The sequence below is a fragment of the Lates calcarifer genome, linkage group LG8, assembly GCF_001640805.2.
Source record: "Lates calcarifer isolate ASB-BC8 linkage group LG8, TLL_Latcal_v3, whole genome shotgun sequence".
Classification (NCBI taxonomy): Eukaryota; Metazoa; Chordata; class Actinopteri; family Centropomidae; genus Lates; species Lates calcarifer.
Genome location: NC_066840.1, coordinates 14,726,779 through 14,751,502, shown reverse-complemented (window position 1 = coordinate 14,751,502; position 24,724 = coordinate 14,726,779). Strand labels below are relative to the sequence as shown.

The following is a 24,724-nucleotide window of genomic DNA, read 5'->3' as shown; positions in this document are numbered from 1 at the left end:
TGAGTGTATATGCAAGTAAGTGTGTTTTTAGTTTAGTTGTGTGGGTTAGTGTTCCAACAAGGTCACTAATGATCTATTTTCACACACAATAAAATAGAATGAAATGACATAAAACATAATAATATTAAATTTTCTTTAATTTGCAACAAAAGTAATAGTATTCAGCAGGGAAGAAAAGAAGCACATGCATAAGAACAATTTGAAGAAGAAAGCCTTCCAGTTGGAAATATGAGAAAGGATTAAGGTTTTAAAAGCTTGGTGCTAAGCTGAGTGCAGCCTCCAGTCCGTTTGTGCAGTGATGTGCATGTACTGCACATAAATTTAGCACAAAACACCTGTGAGGGCGGTTTGTGCTGTGATTATGGGTATGATGTTTTCTCAGTGTGTGGGAGGGACAGCTACAGGCTCTTATATGGTTACCAACATACGGTGAAGTTTCCTTTAAGCTTGTGTACAAACAGTACAGAGAAATAAAAGAGCAGAACGCTGGAGAATCTGAAGGATTGCTGACTGACTCCCTGGAAATATCAAAGGAAGGAGAGCAGCACAGAATCAGAGCTACTGTTTATGTGAAATCCCAGTGCTAAAAAGATTATGGACAGACTCCTTTGAAATGGAACAGTATACGATGACCAGAGTTAAATTGACGTGACTTTTAAAGGTGCACACGAACTGCATCTAGATCTTTATCTGTATCTAGTGATATCTGCTGGTGTTCTTTGGTCAGGTGTCAGTGAACAATCATAGTTTTATTTGTTTTATTTTTATTTTATTTATATAATTTTAAATAATGTAAAACACAGAAAAACAGCAAAACAGAGGCTGGAGCCAATGGGTATTGTCAACAACTATAACAGGGATTTATTGTCCCTGTTGATGTATGTTAATTTTTTTGTCAAATGGATGGCTCCCTGTTTTTATTATTTACTAATGTTGTATTGTTATTATTTTTGGCTTTCTATTGACAAAGCAAAGAAATATTGACTAGTTAAATAATAAATCAGACAAACTGTAATTTCATAACTGAGGTAAATAATAATGACAAACCTGTATCAAATGTGTTATCAAGAAAATGGCAAGGAAAAGACAGTATTAGTCTAATACATCTTGACTCAAGGAGTCAGATAATCTTAAAAATTTCAGTGATATCTTTCTCAAATCACTCGCTTCCTCCCATTTGTTGTTGATTTCCTGCAGCTACAAGTTTGATTAGTGTGTTTCTGTTGACCATTAGATGGAGCCAGAAGCCACTTCATTCACTTAAGACCTTTTCCCACAAGGCTGTTTGGGCATTTGGGGGAAATTTAATCGGTGTCTTGGCACAGATGCTGCATCAGGGGAGAGCGAGGCAGGCCAGCACGCCTAAATGATGCTTGATGATGAGGCTTTAGCAGAAAATGATAGATTTCCACTGGCAGCTGACTGTCAGCAGGTGTACACTGTGCCAGCATCCAGTGAATATGTTGATCGTTGACTCTCATTTATGGCATTACTGCTTGTGTGTGTGTGTGCTTGCAAGCATTCAGGCATGGCATCTGCCTACAAATGTTTAAGTAATTATGTGTCTTTATGCACTAAGTAATTGTAATTTGTCTCTGTTTGGCTGTAGAGGCGACTTTGTCTTAGGATGTTTGTGTGTTTTACAAGAGCTTTTACAGAGTCGCACGATGCAAAGTAGCATGGAATTAACAAGAGGAAACAGCTAGTAAAGTGTCATTTAGCAGAGAGGACGAGGCAAGGTGAGGGAGGGAGACTGAAAAACACAACAGCGCCATAGGAAACATGACTGGGGGACGGAGAGTGAGAGAGCGAGAGAGAGAGGGAGTCGGCAGCACACCGGCTGACAAAAAGCGAGGGGAGAGTCTGGAGGAGTGAAAAGAAGAAGATAAAAGAGAGGCAGGGAGAGGAGGACACAGGCTAGTATTTAAATCTCGGACTGCATTGCCATGGCAACAAGCAGGTACAGGGTACCCACAAAGGAGTTTTGGGCAGCAGAGTCGGATCATCCTTTTCTGTCTGACTGATTGGCTGGCCAGCTGACTGTCTCTGTGGTCATTTTGTTGACTAAGCGGCTGACCTTTTCATTCGGTGACTAACTGAACTTACTGACTGACTAAGAGGCTTCGAGAGATGTCGGTCGCACTTAAAGAGATATGATGTTAAAATACGAGAGAGCAGCAAGCACACATCGAGGGACAAGAGAACAGTTATAAGATATGTGGTTAGTTATGCTCGTTTAGAAAATTATTTGCAAACTTATTCTCCTGTTGCAGATCTAACAGCAAAGCTCCAGCGTTGCAGAGCAGTCAGAGTAGAACCTGTGGTTTTTGACATGTGGATGGGAGTGTTGCAGATTTTTTTCTGGCTGCTCTGAAAGGCCTTGAAGCATCATTTAGCCCCTAAGGCAGCAAACATTCAATTGAAGCCAACTGTGGCCAATTATACGCTATACTGGCAGACTAGTAGGCAGGTTGGGGGGGTGGGGGGCTTTCTGGCCTGGCTGGTGGTGCGCAATTGACTGCAGTTACACAAAAGCACACTCACAGACGCATACAAAGACACATACACACACTCATATGTGCAGATACATGTAGATACGGAAGCAGCGGAGACTTGTGAATTAACAGGTGGTGGTTACCTGCTGCTCCATCCTGTTCCTTCCTCTCCTTCCTTCTCTTCTTTCCTCAGCCAGAACTCATTGATCAGGTAAGCAGGGCGTTGCAGGGAGGCTGGGGCGGCGCTGTTTTGTCATTTGTGTTGCTCTCAATAAAGATTGGATTTACAGTAACTCTCCACTCCTCCTCCTCCTCCTCCTCCACCTCCACCCCCACCCCCTTGCCACCCTGTCCTCCCTCCTTCCTTCCACACTTTTACAGCCCCTGGCTCCTGCCCACTCCTATAAAACACTACAAACATAAAAACCCACAAGCACTTAAGAGCCGTCCTGGTGAGGAGAGGGGGAGGTATGGGAGGGGGGCGGAGGGGGGGTGGGCAGAAACATCCTCCTCTTTACACCCCTCAATCACTCCGTCCGGAGAAGGAGAGAGAGATGGAGGGGAGGATATATTGTCTCTGATGGGCTAGCTGATTAAGATGGATTGCACAATGAAATGTCGTTGGAGTGATGAGTTCTTGGAGTGTGTGCATGTGTGTGCTCGAGTCTGTGTGTGTCTGTGTGGGGATACGATGTCTCGGCAACTAACTTTGCATTAAAACCTTTTTTCAAATTGATTAAATGCAAATTTGCTTAGCTCTACTGAGCTGCATTTTCACTCACAAAAGTTTTATTCCTCATTTCCATTCCAGCACTTACTCTCAGCCGCCGTAGTGTTTATCGTGTTTGACATTAAATGCCATTTATTTTGGCCTACCTTTTTCTCCGCATAGAATTGAAATTTAATTGAAAAAGATTTAAAATTAGACTGATAACTCCTCTCAGTATTTTTGTGTAATGCCCTTTTTTTCGGTGGAGCTAACTCCGTGTGTGAGAGTAAATGCAGCGGCAGAGTAGGCTGATAAATCTTTCAGGCTAGACTATAAAAAACTGTCCCTAAAATTAAGCCATGCACCGTCAAGTGATAAAGAATATTCTGGTCCTATCTCAGTCTTTAGAACTGAACCACTTGTCATAGTCACAATTTTTGCTTGCTGAGAGTGTATGTGTGTGCGTGTGCGTGTGTGTGTTTATAGAAGCCTATGTGTGTGTGTCTCACCTTTGCACATGTGTTTAGATGTATTGACAAGATCACATACATGTACGTCTGCATATGTACACCTGGTGCACAGCTGCACCTGCTTGTGCCAGAAACAGACAGCACGCATAATAATCCTGGCTCTGTGAATGTGTGTGTGTCTGGCGGGGTGGTGCATGAATGGTGTATGTTTGTGTGTGTTTTGTGTGCAGGTGTCCTATCGTGTGTGTATGTGTGTGCATGAGATAGGGTCTCCCAGGTTTTCTTCTGCAGGTCAGAGATAAATCTGTTGGTTGGCACTGGAAACCCACTCACTGTGGCAACAGCTGAGAGATACAAGATTAGAGCCAATAGTTTTCTTTGCCCGCAGGTGACAGACAGGATGAGAGAGAGAGAGCGCGTCTATAGAGTATACTGTAACTTCCTCGCAGATAAGAAAACTAGAGAGAAAGCTCTGATGGATGGACGAGGAGATGGATAGCAAGGACAGTAAGTTGACAGACAGGGAGGGGAAAAGGTCAGAAAGTCGTCTCACCTGCAAAGTTTGCAAAATATGTCAGGTTACCGTCAGCGCGACATCAATGTGGTGTAGGTCTTCAAAAAAGGAACACGGTGGGTCAGAAGGACGAGCGTTTCTGCTGAGAGACTGCAAGCACAAACAAGTCTTTTATGACTAACAGCAGACTCGAAAAGCTGAGTGATATTCACAGAGTTAACCCGAGGCGCTGATCAAAGCCTGAAGCTCGACTCATCCGGAATAATAATAATAAAAGTTTGGATGGGTGGGTCGATACAAAGGTCAGAAGCAGACTCAGCTCAAAGTCAGATGACAGTATCAGGCAGTACAAATCAAGCTTGACTCGTGATCAATCTTAGATGCAGATGACAGCCAAAATGACAGCCAAACTCATTATGAATATGGTGCTTGCTGTGTGGAACAGTACATCCGCTTTTTCTCCGGAGGATTGATGATATATTTATTCTTAACCTGCAACTATTTGAAATATTTGTCATTCATTCTCTGGTTCTGCGTTTCTAAATGTGATTATCTACTAATTTTCTTTGTCATATTTAAGTCACTTGAATGTCTTTCACTTCTGGACTGTTGTTTCAACAAAACAAACAAACTGAAGCCGTCATTGTGGACTCTAAGAAACTGTGAATGACATTGTTTTCACTATTGTTCAACATTTCAGAGACGAAATGATTAAATATTTAATCAAGAAAATAATTGACAGATTAATTAGCATTGCAAAATTGTTAGTTGCTGTCCTGATTTTTTTCTATGACGTCAGTGGAGATGGTCCCTCTTTCATTTAAAGTGACATGCCTTCACCATACAGCACTGTGGGAGAGTCTGATCATCAGAACTTTGATATTATCGCACTTTGTGTAAAATATAAAGATAAACTGATCTGACACAAAGAAATATGCCTCATCATGAATCGGATACATCAGTGTAGCAGTAACCCTCCGATATCAACTTAATTTTTCATTATTACAATGCGCTATATGAGGATGGATGCATGGGGTACTCCTCAATAATTTAACATCATTGTTTTTTGAGCTTGGATGCTTCCATCGGGTGCAATATAAATTCAGCCCAGCGCCAGCGGTGGAGCATCTTTTATTGATTCCAGTGAAGGCCGATTGCTGTAGTGGGGCAGGTTGTGGGGCTTTGGGGGTTATGGAGGATGAAGGGACTGGGGTCTCGGGAAGGCACGGGTGACCGGACTCAGACAGGCAGCAGGATGTCGACTAGAACAGCTGGAGGAAACGTGTGAGAGGGATGTGCTCAGTGATCCTGTTTGGTGATTTCAAGAGGATAAAATCGGCGAACCCTCGGCTCTGCAGGTAGAGCCCCTTACAAGAGCATTACCCTACAGTGGCACGGCGTCACACTCCTTCTGCAAGGCTTCACTGATTCTTAGCTGGCTTTGTCAATGGGGCTTAGCGCTGTGCTTAGCGCCAAAATCAGCCTGGCAGACATCCCTGCTTTCGCCACGCTGCAAGACTGTGTATGGAAGATTGTCAGGCCTGACTTGTTGTTCTAAATTGCTTCAGAGCAGCTAAAATTATTCTTCAGATTTCACCTGAGCTGCATTTTCCTCATTTGACTCGAGTAATGGGCGACATACAGCAGGAATCTTTGCATGCTTAACCACTTTATAAGGGATTTTCCAGCATCAGGCCAAGGATTAAGTGATTTTTTTCTCAGATCTACTTTGAATGCCACAGTATCTACTCCAGTCTCCAGTGCTTAAGCTGTTGATAGTCTGTTTTAAGTATGTACATCATGTAGCAGTTATTAGAGGATAATGAAGTTGTAGCCAGCTGCAGTATTCTTTTTTTTCTGCTTGAGGAATTAATATTTTCAAGGCAAAATTTTGTCCTTAGATGACTGTCACTTTGTCTGCAAGTCACTCGTCTAAGGTTTTAATCAGGGGACGCAGGTTGTTGTGATCTGCCCTGGTAGTACCAGGGGTCTGAGGAGGTGATGGAAAGCCCAGCACAGAGACTTGTCGTGCTGCTGAGGTCCCACAGGCTCCACACTGTGTGCTCTCTATCTCTCCCTTTGCTGCAGTTACAATACATCTACCCTAGAGCTCTTGTCAGTTCCTTTTAGGACAGGCTCATATTACAAGATGCAAAATGTCACACCAAGTTTTCTATCACAGACAAATACTTTACATGTGTTTGTGCTCTAAGAAAGCCCCAAAACAGATACTATAAAATTGGCCTGAGTGTATTTATGTATGTGTGTTTTTAATGCATTAGGGGTGCTTAAATTAAAATGATCTTCCTCCTCTCAGCCTACCTTTCACCTTCAGTAAAAATGTATTTTTGTTTGCTCAAACATGAAATCAGTTCCTCTGCTGCTGTTATGAAGTAGAACAGGTCACAGATCCCTCATGAACTGCACTCCCTCTCCCTGCCGTAGTAACTGTACTTCCTTAGCTCTAGTTCCTATAGCAGTATCCCCGCTGCGCTGACTTTGTGTTTTGTGAAGCAGTGCTAATGGACACATTCTCACAATATGCCCGTCAACTGTCAGTACACACAAGCACTTACAGAGGCAAATTGGCATTGCTGATGTTGCTTCAGTTTCAGAGTAAATATGATGCACTGTCAAAACTTTGCCTTGCCATGACCACCCCTTCACTCCACCAGCTACTAAACCAGGACAAAATCACTGCGTTGAGCATCAAGCAGAGTATTTGCCAAATGGAGACGTTAACCTGTTTTTTTTCAGTGGAAAGAGGATTTGCTGTGTGAAAGCCAATAAAAGAATATGAAGGGAAAATCCATCTGAGTAAGTCTGATCTGTATGGATTTTAATCAGTGAGGTCAACAGTAAGCAGAGATAGTGATATGCAGGGTCAAAGTCAGAGTCATGTATATATGGTGTACCACAGAAAATACTGAAAAGTTTACAGAATCACATTTTACTGTGCTGGTGAATATTTAGTGTTTGTTTTGTTGAATGGAGCAGCTGTTTTTAGTGCTGAATTAGACCATTCTCAAATTGGTAACATTTTCATTAGCTTATTGTAGGGCTGCAAATAACAGCTATTTTCATTATCAATTAATCCACTAAGTGCCTTGTTGATTAATTGATGACTTGTTGAATTGATAAAATGTCAGAAAATAGTGAAAAATGACCATCACATGTTGGCAGTGGACTGGAGTACGACTCCGAGGCAGCCACGCTCTGTTAAAACAAAGTTTGCTGTGTCCAAAACAAGGTCTGTTATTGAATGTTCAGCAGCGGTGAAAAAAGTACTGAGATCAAGTAGCATGTAGCAATACCACACAGTAAAAATTCTCCATGTTAAGTAAAAGAGCAGTAGTATTTTTTTTTTGTTAATTATACTTTTTGTATGTAATAGTATTATCTTCTAAGTAAGTAATAACTAATTACAAATTAATATGTGAAAAAAACATTACCTCTGAAATGTAATGGAGTAAAAGTAGAAAGCAACATTAAAAGTTAAGACCCAAATTAATTACCTCAAAACTGTACTTTAGTGGGCTATTTAAGTAAATGGTGCTTAATTAATTTTCACTATGATCAGTTCAAACAGCCAAACAAAGCCTTACTGTCAAGGCTTAATACCAAACAAAAAAACAAAACTAAGCAAAACGATAAACAAAAAAAAAAAAAAAAAAAAAACCTTCACATTTCAGAGCTTGGAACCAGCAGTTATCGTTTGGTCATTGAATAAAAATTATTTGACTAATACACACTTAACACCCTTAAGTCACACATGTTATCCATTTGGTAGAGTCCAAATTTTTCAAGTTTGAAAATGCCTCAGGATGGATTTAAGCATTAGTGCAGAACTGCTGGGTGTCATCTTTGATTCATAGTCACAGAGAGCAGTGACAAACACATCTGTGGACCTTTCATTTACTGGATTAACTATGTTAACACAGCTGCTACAATCTCAATAACAAATGTTCTGTCGTATATACTTTTCTTCTCACGGTGAAGACTAGACTTTGGAAGCTGTGTATATTCAAAGTTTAAAAATTTCTTTACAGACCTGTTAGTGTGAAATTAAAAATTAAAATTAGATCTTTAATTTTAGTAGTCTGTCAACTAAGGAGACACAGTTGCTGTAATTATAATGGCCCATGTATAGTAATATTGCTTCTGGAAAGGGCTAATGCTTAAGCTATACTTTTCTCTGTATTTGTTCAAGGATCTTCAATAAATCTTCCTTATGATTTAAAAATATATATCAAATGAATAGGAAATTACTCCAACACGCCCTCTTGAAGCAGCTTGTACTTGATGGTTAAATAAATGAGAGGCTGTAGGCGTGTTTGATATCTTTTACACTTGAGGATGATTTGAGCCCTACCACTGTGAGAAATCAGTTTAAATGCTTCAAATTCACTGAAAAGTAGCTTTTAAACTGTGTTTGTGACTCACATCTTGTTTTATGTTCAGTTGTAGATTTCTGCTAGTTTTTTCTAGGTTCTCTACTTTCCTAAGGTTTGCTTATATGCACACTGCTGACCCTCATCTTTTCCTAGCGTAAATCTAGACGCTTCTATCTCATACTTTTCATCACAGAGCGAAAGTAGTGTTGTTATGTCCACTCTGTCATCTTGTATCTGTGTCTTTGCCACGGGCGGAGTTTGGAGGCTGCAGTGGCCCCCTGAATAGGCTGCAGCATGAGTTTAGACAGTGCTGCTGCTCTAGTTTTTCCAGTCCAGATCTGTCCGAGTTAATTACGGTACAACTGTCAGAAAGACCACTTTACTGGTCATTTGGGCAGCGAAGTTAACGATCACTGTGTACTGAAAATTTTGAGCTTTCAAGGTTCAGTGCCCCGAGTTTCCGCGGGATGCTCCAACGTCCAGTTTGTGTCTCAATTTGAGTGGGAAGATGGAAGAAAAGCTTCACTGCTGGTTTGTACATCTCCAGAGTTTTGTTCCTCTCCCTCCCTCCCACATCTTTCTCTCTCCCCCATTTAGACATCATCGCGGGGCTGTGACCTGAGAGGAATGAGCCACTGGCATTAGACAAACTGGCCTCAGTTTACAGCTTCAGATTGATTTACACCCTGACACTGAGAAGTTAACATACCCTCGGAGAGTTAATCCCTAATGTTGTCTGGGTCAGTAAATAAACGGAAAAAGAAAAGCCAAACTGAAGGAGTTTGCAGAAAAGCTCATTCGTGCTAATTATTTCTCTCCCACCCCTCCCTTGTTAAAAGCTTTCCCACCCCTCCAATCAATCGCCACTTTAGCGAGCAGGAAGGGATGGAGGAAGTGCGAGCCTCATTAGTCTGATTGGGCCGATGTGGGAGATGGAAAGAGATGGAGTGAATGGGGGAGTAAAGGAGAAGAAGGAGTCAGCTTGATCATCAGCACTTGGCCCATCAGAGCTTCTGTCACCAGGGCAAGTGCTGCATTCAAATGCGTTGGTTTGTTGTGCAAAGTTGGGCTTGGAGATGATCTTCGGACAGTACCTGGGCTGAAGGAGAAGCCATCAAAGGAGTTAGCTAGTTTTCTCTTTCTGTTGTAAAGTCAAAGATCTCCAGCATCAAAACTGATGCACCAAAGGAGAAATTCAAAAGAATGACCGAGGGTTTAAGGGTTCAGCATGCTTCAAACAAACTAGGTTGTGCAACATGTCACCTGACCACGTCTAAAAGCAAAAGTGTGTGTACCTGTTCTTAATGGGATTCCTGCCGTCGTAGCCTCTTCATGGCTTCATCCCACCACCTGCCTGATCTCTGTCCAAGAACTTACTAAGCCAGATTTATTAAGAAAATGGCGTCGTACAAATGTCCACCACATATTTCAATTCCAGCTCCTGAACTGTGTCTGGAACTGACCTCAGAGACGCACACTGCAGGAGAAGAAGAGCTCATAAGGGCATTTCAGCAGTGGGATTTCTAAGCAGAAAAAAAGCTCAGAAAGTAATAGCAAAAGGATCTGGATTACAAAGCATTTACTTCAGCTATGATTCAACTCCACCTGAGAAAAACTGTTACCATCACTCAAAATATTCCTTATAAAATTATGATATCACAATCTTTATCATATATCTAATTTTTAATACATGAGCAGGCAAGAAGCACATTCAAATTCAAGTTTGATGAAACCAGACCACAACTATCCAACCACTATTCGTGTTAAAGTTAGCATAAATTGTTTTCATTGGTAGTACAGCTTATTTGCTTCATTTTTCTTTCTAATGATCCTTTTTTAGTTAGTTAGTTGTATGTCATGTAAATCCAATCTTTGCTCTGTTTATACCTAGTCTTAAAAGGCCGTGAATTTTCCCTGCGAAACTGACAGTCGCATGACCACAGTAAATCCAGCAGAAAACATAATAAACCTCTGTTAACATGTGTCCTCCTGTTATTTACGTGATGCTCCTTCATAAATGCCTATGCAAAGAGGGGACACGCACAGCTTGCCAACACTTGCACAAGTGACATACGACTTCCAGCCTGCAGCGTCTTTTTGAGAAATACAGCGCATGTGTTTTGAGCAGAGTGAATCACATCTGTGCCTGGAAAAACTGGCACGACAGGCTTAGTAAATCTGGCCCCCGTGTCTTTTGCATTTCTTTGTTGTCTCGACGCAATAAATAAATGAACACAAATGGAGTGTGTACGCTTTTGGGAGTGACGATGGAAGAGACTCCGAGAACGTGGAACAAGTAACTCCCAGTGATCTGAGGAGAGCGTCGATGTAAGCTGGGGCCGGTCCATGCCGTAAGAGTAAGAGTGTGGAAATCAGGGATTTTCAGATGCTTCTAGCTGATTTGACAAGAGCTTTGTTTGACGGATTCTGATGCCACTTCACATTCAAAATGGCTGACCAAATGTGACCAGGTCTATTGATGTTGTACAGAGCAAGTCCTCAGAGGTTCTGCCAGTGTCACAATGTGCAGATTGTAAAGCAGCCAGCTGTCAAACGTGTATGTCTTTCCTTGTGTAGGGCAGAGTTCAATTTTCTGTGCTGTCTCACTTAATGCACTCCTTAGTAAAGCTATAATCATTCCCAGTTCTTTATGACAATAATAGTGTGCCGCCTGCCCTTTTTTTTCAAATATTGGTTTTAGTGCCAGACAAGTAATCAGCTTAGCATCAAGGCTTTGGCTGTGCATCCAAAGTCCTTGTCTCCTTGGCTGCTCAGGTCGAATACTTGAGCAGTTCCTGGGAAAAAAAGAAACAAAAAAACTCACACATTAAGTATGACTGCAATCACCTGATAAATGGCTTTTTAAATGAGTTTATCAACCTTTGATGATCAATGTTTTTCATTTAGACTTTTGACATTTGAATTCAGCCCAGTTTCACACTGAACCAGCTGCGCAAATAAATTTGACTTAGAACTGAGACACAAAACGGAATGAGAAAAAATTAGATATGGAAATTAAAAGCACATTGGGGGAAGATTATCCTCATTGTAGGCAGCGTTATTTGAATAATAAAGTATAATACAGCCTGACAATAAGCCTCCATTTTCTCTCATCTTTGTAATCATAGCTTAGCGAACAGAGTACAAAGGATGTTTCACCGTAACCTCCAAAATGGGCTTTAAACTAACCCTGAGTCCCCGTCCCCCTTCACACCCGCAAATACAAGGGGCCCTCATTGTCTGCTCACATGTCCTCATCACAGATGACGCTTTTGTCACTTAATCACACACATGGGCACGCAGAGAGTACAGGGAGTACACACAGCACACACTGCATACAATTACAATCTTGTAATTATCTATCAGGCGTTGTTGGATGCGCATGCTGTCGGCCCCACCGCATTATCAGAGCTTAGGAAATGACAAGAGTATTTATAGGTGCTAATGATCCACTTATCCTGTTGTTGCCGTCGTCCACGGGTGGAATGGACACCCCTGGTTAGAGCTGGACTGACAGACAAGTTCATCAGCCAGTGCATCAGCTTGTACAGTAGATGATGTTCGCTGAGAGTGGAAGATGAGGTGGTGGTTTTATTTGCGTAGAGTGAGCTTTCACAGATCAAAAAGTCAAGGTAGTGAGTGTTTCAAATTCTGTGCAGTTTGTAATGACGAGGAAAGCTCAGAGGAGAGAGACTGAACCTATAATACATAGAGCATTTTACTGTCATTGATTTACCTTATTTAATCTCAGCTGTTATACAGTTCACTGAGCTTATGCAGGAATCTGTTCAACTTGTGCCATTTTATTGTAATTATTGCAATCATAACGTTTAGTTTTTTAAGATTTCAAGACATACTACATCTGATTTCAGTGCATGAGGAACATGGACGTTTCTTAGGTAAATTCCAGGGATTAAAAATACTCTGCCCTAAAAATATTTTCTTTGTCCTGATGTGTATCAAATAAACTGAAAGCCAACTATAGGTTTGTATTCAATAAAATAAATGTCAATGACATTTTGATGTAGTGATATACAAAGGATATTTCGATCACAGTAATGTCAAGCAGTCAAAAGATTTATTACACCCTGTGCTCCCTGTGTCTTCTGCAAGATTAACAAGGATTTGTGGGTTTGTGGTCTGTACATGTGTACATGTACATGTACATGTGCATGAGCCTGTTATCTGTGTGTGCATGTTATCTCTGCACATTATTTTTTGTATGGTGAAAGAGTCTCAAGATTTCACTGAAATGTTAAATTGAGTGTAATAGAAAAGGTACTCCTGATGGTTCAGTGTGCATGTGATCAACAAGGGTTGCACATTTAAAGGAAAATTGTCATATCAGAAAATCCTCAAGCCCGTTTCTTACTGAACACATAGATCTTTAAAATGGGTCTCATATATATATATATATATATATATATATATATATATTTTTTTAAAGGGGTTAAATCATTTTCTAAAACAGCTGGGCGCTGTAGTTTTAAGAGTTTACTCAAACAGGAGTACACTGTGCTTTGTTGAGGACTATTTTGAGCTATGGAGCTAATACACATTTGCTGCTCTTGCAAATGTTTACTACAGCCTGCACTTTGTTGTAAGAGTGCAAAGAGTAGATTTATATGATGATACTCATAATTCAAGTATTCTTATAATACTTGTATATTTTACTGACAGAAATTTATAAAAATGTCAGGAAAGAGAAGGGTGGTGGGGGCAATACTGATATTTGAGTTATTATTATTTGTTATATTGGCTAAGCTTTTACACTTTTTACAACTTACATCAACACCTATACACAAAATCCTTTGATAAGGATCTCTTAAATTAGTTTTTAAATATGATTGACCTAGATTTGTCTTGATTGATGCACAAATTTCTACTGCAGTTTCTTTCTTTGTTATTTCTTGGCCGACATACATGCAGATATAAAATGTCTCCAATAATCTCTTATTGGCCAACAGATTGTGTTTGTTAGTTTTAGTATTTTTGAGTATTTTATGCCTTTATTACCGGGTTCACAGCAGGGATATGGCAAGAAATAACATACATCCAAAGTCTCTAGGCTGGACTCAAAACATGGACTACAGCTGCAGATAACAATTATTTTCATTATCAATTAATCTTCAGTCAATTTTCTTGATTAATTGTTTTGTCTACAAAAGAGAGCCTAGAGCACAACGTGACTTATTCAGCTAGTTTTGCATTTTATCCGACCAATAATCCAGTATTCAGTATATTCTCATATGTGACAGAACAAAATGTGTCCGATCCACCTGGATGCAGAGGATGTTTGGCATTTTTGCTTAAAGATTGAAGGAGATGATTAATTGATTATCAAAATAGTTGCAGGTGAATTATCTGTCCATCGACTAGTGAATGCATTAATGTTGTGATCCTTATGTTTTGCTCAACATTTGTTGATATTTTTGCATTTCTATTTTTTCAGCCTTGAACCAGGCTGTTACCTTTTTAAATGAATGAAATGTCCAGCAACACATTGTGTGTGCTGGACCTCTGGTATGATCAGAATCCATTCTGTGGTATTTTCAACTAACTAATGAATAATTTACCGTGCTCCTGGAATTCATTTATTTTTTGGCTGCGATGTGTCTGCCTGTGCTGTAGAGAGGCTGAGAGTACTCCAGAGAAATCACAAGTTGCCATAACTACAAGTGCCGAGGTCTCCATCGCAGTCCAGAGTGTAGCCCCGGAGAGGTGGGCAGTAAGCCGACCATGAGTGAAGGCTGAGAGCTCTGGAAGACCACATCCAGCAGCAGCCTCGCGCCCAAAGGCTCCTCAGCCTTCAGAGCTTCACAGTTTGCTTGTGTCGGCAGTAGATGAAACCGAATGCCTGATGGTTCATCATGAGAAGAAAGGGAATCCATCAATTATTCACCTCATGTGAGTTGAGGACAGATAATGAGGGAAACGGCACAAAGACTACTTAAGGTTATAAATGCCTCTAATTGTCTTCAATTCAGATGCTCTTTTTCCTAACAGCAAGGTTGCAAAGATCCAGCGGTATACAGGCTCATAATTAAGCTAAATTAAAAGATAAAACACACAAGGGTGGGGAATTGAATAGAGGACAATTGCAGTACAAGGGTAATTTAGTTATCTTTTTGTACATGCCTTCAGTGTAGTTTTGGCAGAAGTTCTTGTGGAGGGTTTTATTTTTCCTTTCTTTCTCCCTTTCTTTCTCTCCCTTGAGGCATCTTGCAGTGGCACCAAAGTGGCTCTCTCTCTGATAGACAGCCTAATTCATACAGTTGGTGTTGTTATAATCCCCCAGAGGCTGCCTTAGTTTGCTCTCTGCCTTGTTTATTCCAGTGACGTCCTCTCCATCCATCGCTACAAAGGAACCCAGACCACCATGGCTTAATGTTTTGTTGTTGTTGTTGTATCACTTCATACCTCTGAGGTATTTCCACTGGTTCCTCACAGTGTGTCTGTGCGAGGAGAAAACGTGTTTGTTATCCAGCTCTGTCATGGTCCTTTGGGATCACAAGTCCCCTGTCACTCAAAAGGTGCACAGGTGTGTGTCAAACAACAAAGACTTTAAAATGAATTTAATATTCATGTATATGTTTGTCTTAAGTTGGATTTACAGCTGAAGTGAAGATCGGGGGTTAGAGGTTTGTACATCTGTAATTTATGGAGTATTATTTCAACTTTAGCAGTGCTTTGTTTGTGCATGTGTGTTTAAACCTTTTGGCTGCTTGTGTGTGTGTTGAAGTTTATGTACCTGTGCACTTCCAGGCGTGTCAGTCCCTGAGCTCCCATGTTCCATATTGCATCTGTTTATGTCTTTCTCTGCCGTGCCCTTGACTGCTGTGAGTTCAATCTGCCTCTGAAAAGAAATGTGACCTTGCGACCGGGTCCAGTAGTGCTGTCTGATTTTTTTTTAGCTTGCCTTCAGTGAATACCTGAAATTCATGGGAAGATTCGTATCCCAACACACAGTGAGAAAACATTGTGGTGCTGAAATATATTCTGTTGATTGTGAGTAGCTGGGGAAATGTGTATATATGCATGCATACATACATTTCCCCAAATGCATGCATTTATAGGAATACATTGACCTTTCGCTTAAGGAGCTTAAAATGCATGCAAACGCTGGAGGGCACTTTACCATGCGATGCAGCTTTACATCATTCTTGACAGCACTGTGGTGAAGAACTACAGAGCGTGGAGTTCATAACGCAGCTGACCGGTGAGTTGAGCTCAGACAAATGCACTGAATTAAAAAACGAGGTGAAGACACTGACGACAGTGTGTTTCTGTCTTGAACATGTTTTGATCATTTTTTCCAGAGTACAATATTTACATTTTGGATAGATGATGCACTAGTAGATGTAACTTGGTTGGAAACATATCTGAAACATCCACTTTTCTCCCATTTGTTACAGAGCAAAAATATAATTCAGAGTCAGCAGATATGCGCATGGGTCTCCGAGTGTACATCTTTTTGTTGGTTGTTATGTGAGTTAGAATAATTAAGCTGCAGGGCTAGAGGCTAGATAATGGACTGTGACAGCAAAAGGCCTCCATAATGACTGATGTGAACTCTGGGTTTTGTTGTTAAGAGCACAGACATGGAGGTACGACTGCATCACATTTACAGTTTACACTAGTGCACACAAACACAAGCATGGATCCTTTTGTATTCATATGAAGTCTTATTTCTCTGTCAGATGTTGCACAACAAACCACTTTTATCTACATACAGTATATTTCTCCTTCCTTCACAAACACCCATCACAGGCAGTTACTCCAAGATGGACACTTATACACTCCCCCAGTTCGTTATATTGATCCATGCTTACACAAGCATTAGCACTCACTTAGAATGAGAGGCATGTCTTCACCCAAACACAGAAGCGCGGAGAATAAACACGTCCATACGAAATGCACCCAACAAACCACACACTAACGAACATGCAAAACTTCTCAGGGATGAAAATACACGCGTCTGCTCTCGGCTGGCAGATTTCTTCCAAACTGAATCGAAGCGTGTGGCAGCTGATGTATTCATCCAGTGTGTGTGATTTAACGAGGTCCGCTCCGTCTCGTCATAAATCATATTAATAATCTGAGCTTCCCATTGATTTTTATTATTTTTAAGACATCCCAGTGCATTTGATATCTCCAGCCTTTTGTTTCTGATTTAATGAACCCCCACACAGACACACACACACACACACACACACACACACACACACACACACACACACAAACAGAAGTCACAAAACTGCTTTTCCTTTTCGAAGTCTTTATTCATCTGCGTAGAAAAAAAGACGACAGACCAATAAATGGAATAGCGTTCTGCACCCATTTTTATGTTTATACATAAGAGTGTTTTCATTATCACATCTGAGGGTGACGTTTTTAAAGGAAAAGGATTTCTACACAGAATGAAAGCTTCAGTGCTCTTTAAAAAAGAAAACCAAAAACAAATGCAGACATAAAAAACTAAAAACTCACACTGGAGCTCTTCCAACATTACTGGTGCACAGTAACACAGGCTGGAAAAGAGAAAGAGAGCTACTCAAAGTAAGAATGGGTTTCAACACTTACAGGCTCTATCTAAATCACGCCTCCCCCTTCTCCCCTCTGCAGCCTCACTCTTTATTTTTCCTCTGTCTTCCCTCGCCTCTTCCTCTTTTAATCTCTGGCTGTTTGTTAGTTTTTTCCCCTTTTGAAGTTCTTCTCCCCTTAAAGTATATTAGTGGGGTCAGTGAGAGGCAGTCAGAAAGCAGGTGCTGTGTTGTTGGTTTGTGTGTTTGTGTTGAGCAGCACAGTGTAGCGGTCAGGCTGTGATCCCTGTTAACAGAACTGTGTCTCTGCTGTGCTAGGGTCATATAAAACTGGGCGACCAGAGTCAGCTAATTGACTTTATCTCCCAGAATGCATCAGATCAAGTCTGAAATTTCATTTTAGATTTTAGTTTGACTTCAACATAGAAATGTCAAATACCCTCTTTTATGATGGGATACCATGAGACAGTCCAATTATGTGAGCCTACAGCTAATTATTTTAATTATTGATTAACTTGCCACTGTTTTTTAATTTATTGAATTGAATCATTTGGTTTATAAAAATTTCACAATTTAAATATCTGAATTTCCTGCTCTGGGTAATGTCCTTGAATTGTTTTTTTTTTCATCCTAACAGTCAAAGAAAAATTCTGTTTCCTATGACATTAGATTAAGAAAAGCAGCAATTAGTCCAAATTAGAAGCTAATATTTAGCATTTTTGCTTACAAATGATGTTCAATTATTAAAATTATTGCAGATTAAATTTCTGCTCTGTTCATTTAACCGACTAATCAGTTCAGCTCTACAAATTTGTCAGCTATGAGATATTTGGCTGTACCGTTTATACAGTTGAAGCTCTCACTTTAATATTTCTGATTTTATAAGGCCATTGTGTTACAAATGAACGTGCACAGCTACTTTATGGTAGCACTGGAGTTTCATATGATTTTTACATCCATGTGATGAAGTACTATAATTTGTCAGGTGTTTAATTTACTGCGCACATTCCTGTCTATTCAAATATACAATGTACATACCTTCTTGTGTTTTTTCCCTTAAATACAAGTAAACACAGGTTTTTTAATAATATTGAAAAGATTGATTGTGATGAATTTTAGCAAAAAAAAAAAGCTCTGACTTCCACCAAAAGATTATTAGCTGCTAAAAAAGTTGAAATTTCCATTTTCATTTAAAACATTTTAACCAGCCTCTAGAAGATAATGGGTTACTATTATAAGGTATATGATTAGGCTTCTCTCTCATTTACAATGGTAATTTAATAATGAGACCAGACCACAATAGAGACTGGGTACATGCAGTACCTTTCCTAAAATCTGAGTGGGAGGTTTTTAATAGCCATTCTTCTCGAGCTAGTCATTTGTCATGTGGTTTTGGTAATCTTTTAACTTTTTTTATGTTGTTCTTTGATTGTCTCGTCATGCCTCTTGTCCTCTGAAATCATGTTAAGTGGCGTGTGAAGAGGTTTTTGTTTTGATGAAGATTCATGTTACCTAAAGAAATACTCTTTAATGAGTCTTTGACTTGTAATGATCACAGGCAATTGAAAACATCAGTCCTTGAGGGAAATGTGCAGCCTGTTATCACTCAGTTATTTGCTGAGTGCACTCGTGGATACACTGTGGGTAACTTCAGCCATTTTTTGGATGATGATGTTACATTACTCCAGTTGTCACCCCTTTTCTTTACCCCACCCGCACTCCTCTCGATCCCCCATCTTCTTTTCCTTTTGTCTGCTTTTTTGCCTCCTGCCACTAAATTTGTCACACGCCCTTTTTTCACTTATCTTCATTTTTTCTCTCCTTTTCTGTCCCTGCTCTCTGTCTTAAGCCAACACACCTCTCTCAGTGTCTCTATGCCCAGAAACAGCGCCCCTCTCTTTCTCCCCTTGTCTTCTTTTATGTTCTCCCACTCCATCCATCCATCTATCCATCACCCCCCACTCTCTCTCTCTCTCTCCCTCTCATTAGTCTCCCCATGCTGTGGTTTGTGTCTCCCGTCTCTGTCAGAACTGTTATCACTGCTGTCAGCTCCCTTGGCGAGAACAAAGTCGTCCTCTGCTCACGGCACCACAAAAGACATGAGAGAAATAAAAGGAAAGAGCCTCAGCCAAAAAAAAAAAAAAAAAAAGAGGCGGAAAGGAGGAAAAATTAAAAAGCAGGGGAGTAAACCAGAGGAAAGGAGGGGGCTAGGAACACATCTTTTCATGTCAACCATGATGCATTGTCATCTGTGGGTTATAACAGCCATTGATTTCTCCCTCTGTCATCCCTTTTATCTATACAGCACAGAGCTTACAGTTGGTAGGAAGATACAAGAGCTATCTCTATACACATCAAGTGCCTTTTCCTCATATTATAAATATATCTCCTGCTAAATCAGCTAAGCCTAGTATATCAACCTCAAATAAGTTACTGTGTATTATGAGCTGAGAAGAACAGTAGGTTTGAAAGACACTGAGATATCCAAAAGAGAAAACGTAACCATTTATAACTATAAGTAGCGCTGAAAGAAGGGCTTACTGTATAATGTAGAATACAGTAGCAGAGTATAGTAGGACTGTTACTTCTGTCACTCAATAGCAATGTCCAATCAACATAGCTGAAATCAGTCTTTTCTACTTAGCAAACCAATCAGAATTGAACCAGCAGAGGCACAGAGGGTACTTTGGAAACCAAGGACAAAATGGCCACCAGCCAAGGGTCGCCATCCCTAGAAATGGCGCCTGGCATTTCATGGCTCAGGGAGTGTGTCCCTGTATCATCACGTGTAGGCATAATCTATGTCGGGGATGCCACCCTCTCTGTAGCCACGGTTGGTACCATAAGTGACATGGTGGTGGCTGGTTTGGCTGAGGATGGTGCCGTTGAGGCTGCCAGCTCCGTGGCTGCTCCGGTAGGTCCCGTTAGCTTGGGAGGAAGAGGAGGAGGAGGGGAAAATGGTGTGGATGTAGGTGACATCCTCCAGCTTTGGCTGCAGGGGCTGATGGGCCATAGCTGTCATCTGAAAACCTGCAGGAGGGGCCCTGATCTCTAAGATGGAAGTGTCTTTCTTGGTGCCTGACTCTACATAGTCATCATAATGTTTTCCACCCCGGCCCCTGCTGTATGAGCCTGAGTCCCCGGACATGTAACCTGCTCTCTGTCCATACCAGCAGAAGATGCCAAATATTAACAGCAGGCTTACCAATGCTGTGGCACCCCCTATGATCCCAGCCAATGGCAGGGCTGTTAGCTCTGAGTCCTGTCCATCTTTATCTGACCCCTCCCCTCCTGAGCTGATCAGAGCCTCTCCAGTCTCTATCTGAGCACAGGCTGGGGCCGAGTCTTTACTGTCCGTGTCCATGCTGCCAGCTCGAGATGAACCCATGCTGGAACCCCCAAAGGAGGGCTCCTGTCGTAGTGGCAGCAGGCAGATGAGGTAATGTGAGCGTGGGGTGAGCTGGGTGAGGAGGTACTGTCTCCTCTCTCCAGGAACCAGAGTTTCTGTTATTGAACCAAGAGCTGCACTGCTGCCCAACCTCAGCCACGACAAGCGGAAGGAGGGTGCCGGCTGTGGGCAAAGCCAGCTGACCAGCACACTGTCTGAGGAGAGCGGTTTTACAGTCAGCTCTAAGGCCTCTCCAGATACCTGTCCCCCTTCACTGGGAGGCAGAGGCATAACTAGGCCTGGCCGCTTGGCTCGCAGTGTAAAGAGGGAACCTTGTGTGGGGACCAACAGAGAGGTAGTGGTGGTGCTGCCATGGGGGACTGAAGCCACTGCTTGCCCCCCTCCAAGACCATCTTCACCACCTCCATCTTTTTCTGCTGTGTTCACCCCAACTCCAGTACTGGGACCGGCAGGTGGGCCTTCGCATTGCTCCATCAGGGAGGTTAGGTCTCTCAGGGTCTGGCCCCTTACAGGCTCAGGCCCCTGACAAGTCAGACCTCTGACTGTCACTGCTGCCCCCCGGCCGTGCAGCCAGGCGTGGAGCCAGCGAAGGTTGCAGCCGCAGTACCAGGGGTTTCCTCGCAGCAGTAGCATCTCCAGGCTCTCTGTGTCCTTCAAAAGTCCTCGGGGGAGACTGGTCAGATTGTTCCCTGACAGGTCCAGCCTCTGTAGCCGCCGCATCCCATCCAGCGCCCCCCTTGGTATGTGGGTCATTCCGTTGTCTTGGAGATGGAGTCGCACCAGGTGAGCTGAAGGCAGGTTGACAGGTGGTGACTGCAGGGCATTCCTGACCAGTGACAGCTCAGTCAGGTTGGAGAGACGGGAAAAGGTGTCATCTGCAATGCGTGTGTTGGCCAACAGGTTCCCATCCAGGACCAAGCGTCGCAGTGAGGAGAGCCCCCTGAAGGCATGTGTGGGGATGGTGCTGATTCTATTGTCGTCCAGTCGCAACTCTTCCAAGGAAGCTGGCAAGCCCGCGGGGATGCTTGACAGGTGGTTCCGAGACAGAAACAGCAGTCGAAGCCGTGGAGTCCCAGAAAAAGCTCTCTCCTGGATGCTAACTGTTGATATAGAGTTATCATCCAGGTGTAAACGTTCTAGTAACGGTAATTTGGCCAGAGCTGACCGCGGTAACGTTCGTATATTATTATCCTGCAAATGGAGCTCTCGTAACGAAGGCGGCAGGTGTATAGGGAATTCATCCAACTGGTTGGCATACAGGTAAATCACTCGTATGGAAGTGCTGCGTTCCAGTGACGGCGGCAGCCCAGCGTTACTAAGCCGGTTGCTCTGCAAGTAGAGGATGGCAGCTGTTAATGGTAGCGGAGGAATTATGCTGAGGCCACGGTCATTGCAGTAGACAAAACCCTCATCACAGCGGCACACTGAGGGACAAACAATGCCCTCATCTCCCTCGCCGGTCTCCATGGCAATTGCCGCTGCCGCCAGCTCCAGCACCTCAGCCAATAAGGTGAGGCACAGGAGGAGCAGAAAGAGCCAATCACGGAGCTCTGCAAGACTCTCAGCTGCCATGTTGGTTCACAGCCCCTGAAAGAAAGTGAAGAAATGGGAAACTGGATTAAAATGAGTACAAAGGCTGTAATTTACTGATTCTAAAATCAAAGGAGTAGTAACTCATTACATTCAAAGGAGAAAGCAGAGAGAGTTGTCAGCAAGTTTTAGATAAATGTAATGCAGGACAAACCACAGAGTTAACCTCTCTCCTTTAAACTACTTGAATAAAGTGCTGCATTTTCTAACTGCTAAAAGTTAAGTTATTCTTATCTCTATAGTGGGGAAGATTTGAGGATTGAAAAGTCAGACATAATTTAGAGGCCCTGTCCACTATTATATGGGTCAGAGCAACCATGCAGAAGACAAATGGACAGAGGCAGAGAGCGCGATGAGGGGTGGGGTGAATGGGCAAGAAAGATTACAAGAATCCGTGAAAGCACAGGGACAACAGAGATGGAGAAAATTGGACAGTGACAGTCGCAGGGAGTGAAAATAAGTGAGGAAGAAATTTTTCTGGGGAGATTAACTGAAATGGAGTGAGTGACATGAAACTAAAATGGAGGCGAGATCGGGGAGAAGGAAATCAGATTAATTGCCCACAGTGCTGTTGATAGGTTTGAAGACAACATAAGTATTAAACTCGTTGTGACTGTACTTTCTCTAACCCTCAAATTAAATTCTAAAGAAAATACATGTGAGTAGAGAAATAGAGAAGCAGACACTCACAGGTTACTGACTGTATATTCACAAACACAAGGCGTCTGTTTGAGGTTATGACCAAAACACACACAGAGAAATGCACACACAAATAAGTAAACATACGGAGCTCTCGTACAGAACAGAGCCTCAGTATAACCTGACATGTATAATGCATGTTTTCTCTTGGTTGTTATTGTTCGTGAAATTTCTATAAATTATTCACGAAAGTGGTCCTGGAATCCCCAGAAATGTTTTAGCGAGATGTTTTACAGAGAGGCATTTTTCTGCAACATTAATACGTTCCTCGGTCTATGTTTTATGACTTGTCTCCTAGCGAATCCCTGACACCAACATCAATAACATAAATTTACAATTCAGATAAAATGATCTCTGCGCACTCACATTCACAGAGCACTATTTATAGAATATGAATAATATACAGTGGTGAAAGTTGTGGAAATTACATTGTGGCACACTCTTGTCTGAATCCTTTCTTTTGGGTAGCCTGAGGCTGGAAAGTGTGCCCTGACATGAAACGGCTGACATGATTTGACAGCACATTTGATAAACAAATCCTCTAAAGGCAAGGATTTTTTTTCCTCCCCTTCTGTACATACATGCGTGTGTGTGTGTGTGTGTTTGTATGTGAACTCAGTGCTAGATGCAAAATTGCCCCTTGGCTGCAGTCAAAATCCATGCAAAGCAAACAAGAGATGGCAACAATAGAAGAGACGGAGGGAGGGAGGGAGGGGGGAGGAGAGAGGGAGGGATGGGGGCGAGGAGACAGATGGAGAGTTGGACAGTCAGTCAGAGGAGGAGAGGGGAAATGAGTTCCTGGCAGTGAAGACTCAAGTCAGTATCAGCTGAGTTTGCTGCAAAAAGAAGAATGATTCCAAAGATCGGTTGGGTGTTGTTTTTTCTGTAACGGTGTATAAAAATAGCTACGCTTTGTGTACCTGTACATGCTTATGTGTGCATTGTGTACATTGTGTGTGTGTGTGTGTGCGTGTGTGTATGAAAAGAGATCTGTATCTACAACAACCAGCTCCTGTCTCAGTGTGATACAGGAAGTATTTGATATGTAGAGGTGGAAAAGAGTTTGTGCCACTCAATTTGGCATGGACTCAGACTATTTTTCCTTAATGGTATTTTTTGCTTAAATCGGGCCATTTCCAATAGTGTTACTGGTATTTCAGAGACAGAAAAAGTAAAGGGGAGGAACACATGCACACTAGAGGGAGTGTCAAGGTAGGAGCTGAAACCATATTGGGATGCTCCATGAATACCAACTAGCATATGCTTCTGTGCCACACTATCCCTGCTTCCCTTTCATAAATATCCTCTTGGCTCAAACCTTTGTGTGTTTTTGCCTACATGCCAAGGTTTCCCATCGACACGTCCTCTTAATGATCCTTAGATTTTCAGTCTTCTCTCCTCCCTGGCTCGTTCTCTCACTCTTTCCAACTGTCGCTCCCTCTCCCGCTCTGCCTTTTTATCTTTCACACCATTTACCTCCCCCATCCGCCCACCATCACCTCCTCCCCCGTCATAATCTTTCATTATATCCACTCTCAGGTTTGTTTACAGAAGTGTCCGTGCAGTCATCCTCCTCCTCTCCTCCCCTGTCTCTAACTCTTTTCTAATCCTCTTTTATTGTTTCCTCTCCAGTCGTCTGTTGATTCCTGCACACTGAGATGGGATCAATCAGCTCTGGGTCGTTCCTCCTTCCCAGACCTCCTCTCCTCTCCTGCACATGAGTTTCTCTTTTCATTTAGATGCAGCAGACCCCCCTCCCCACCTCTCTTTCTCACTCCCTCTCGGCCTCAGTTTTCTCGCCTCCGCATTCGCCTTCCTCCCTTTGTGGCGTTGTCGCCCCCCCCCCCCCCCCGCAACATTTCAATCATGTTCTGAAATAAAAGGCTTTGTTGGAACACAGA

General features: G+C 42.1%; 2 protein-coding genes and 1 long non-coding RNA gene across 6 annotated transcripts in view; 2 read left to right on the top strand and 1 right to left on the bottom strand.

Moving 5' to 3' along the window:
• Positions 1 to 24,724, top strand: part of macrod1 (mono-ADP ribosylhydrolase 1) — a 104,985-nt gene that overhangs the window by 2,510 nt on the left and 77,751 nt on the right. The window lies entirely within an intron of this gene.
• LOC127142713 (uncharacterized) lies at positions 6 to 24,724 on the top strand. Its single transcript, XR_007813683.1, has 2 exons — positions 6 to 2,706; positions 24,456 to 24,724. It is a non-coding gene; the product is annotated as an uncharacterized LOC127142713 (long non-coding RNA).
• Positions 16,292 to 24,724, bottom strand: part of flrt1b (fibronectin leucine rich transmembrane protein 1b) — a 34,450-nt gene continuing 26,017 nt past the window's right edge. For all 3 annotated transcript variants that reach the window (XM_018660233.2, XM_018660231.2, XM_018660232.2), the window contains exon 3: positions 16,292 to 22,121. In XM_018660233.2, the coding sequence (XP_018515749.1) occupies positions 19,908 to 22,106 (2,199 nt within the window). In that variant the 5' untranslated portion in view covers positions 22,107 to 22,121 and the 3' untranslated portion in view covers positions 16,292 to 19,907. The remainder of the gene's footprint in view (positions 22,122 to 24,724) is intronic.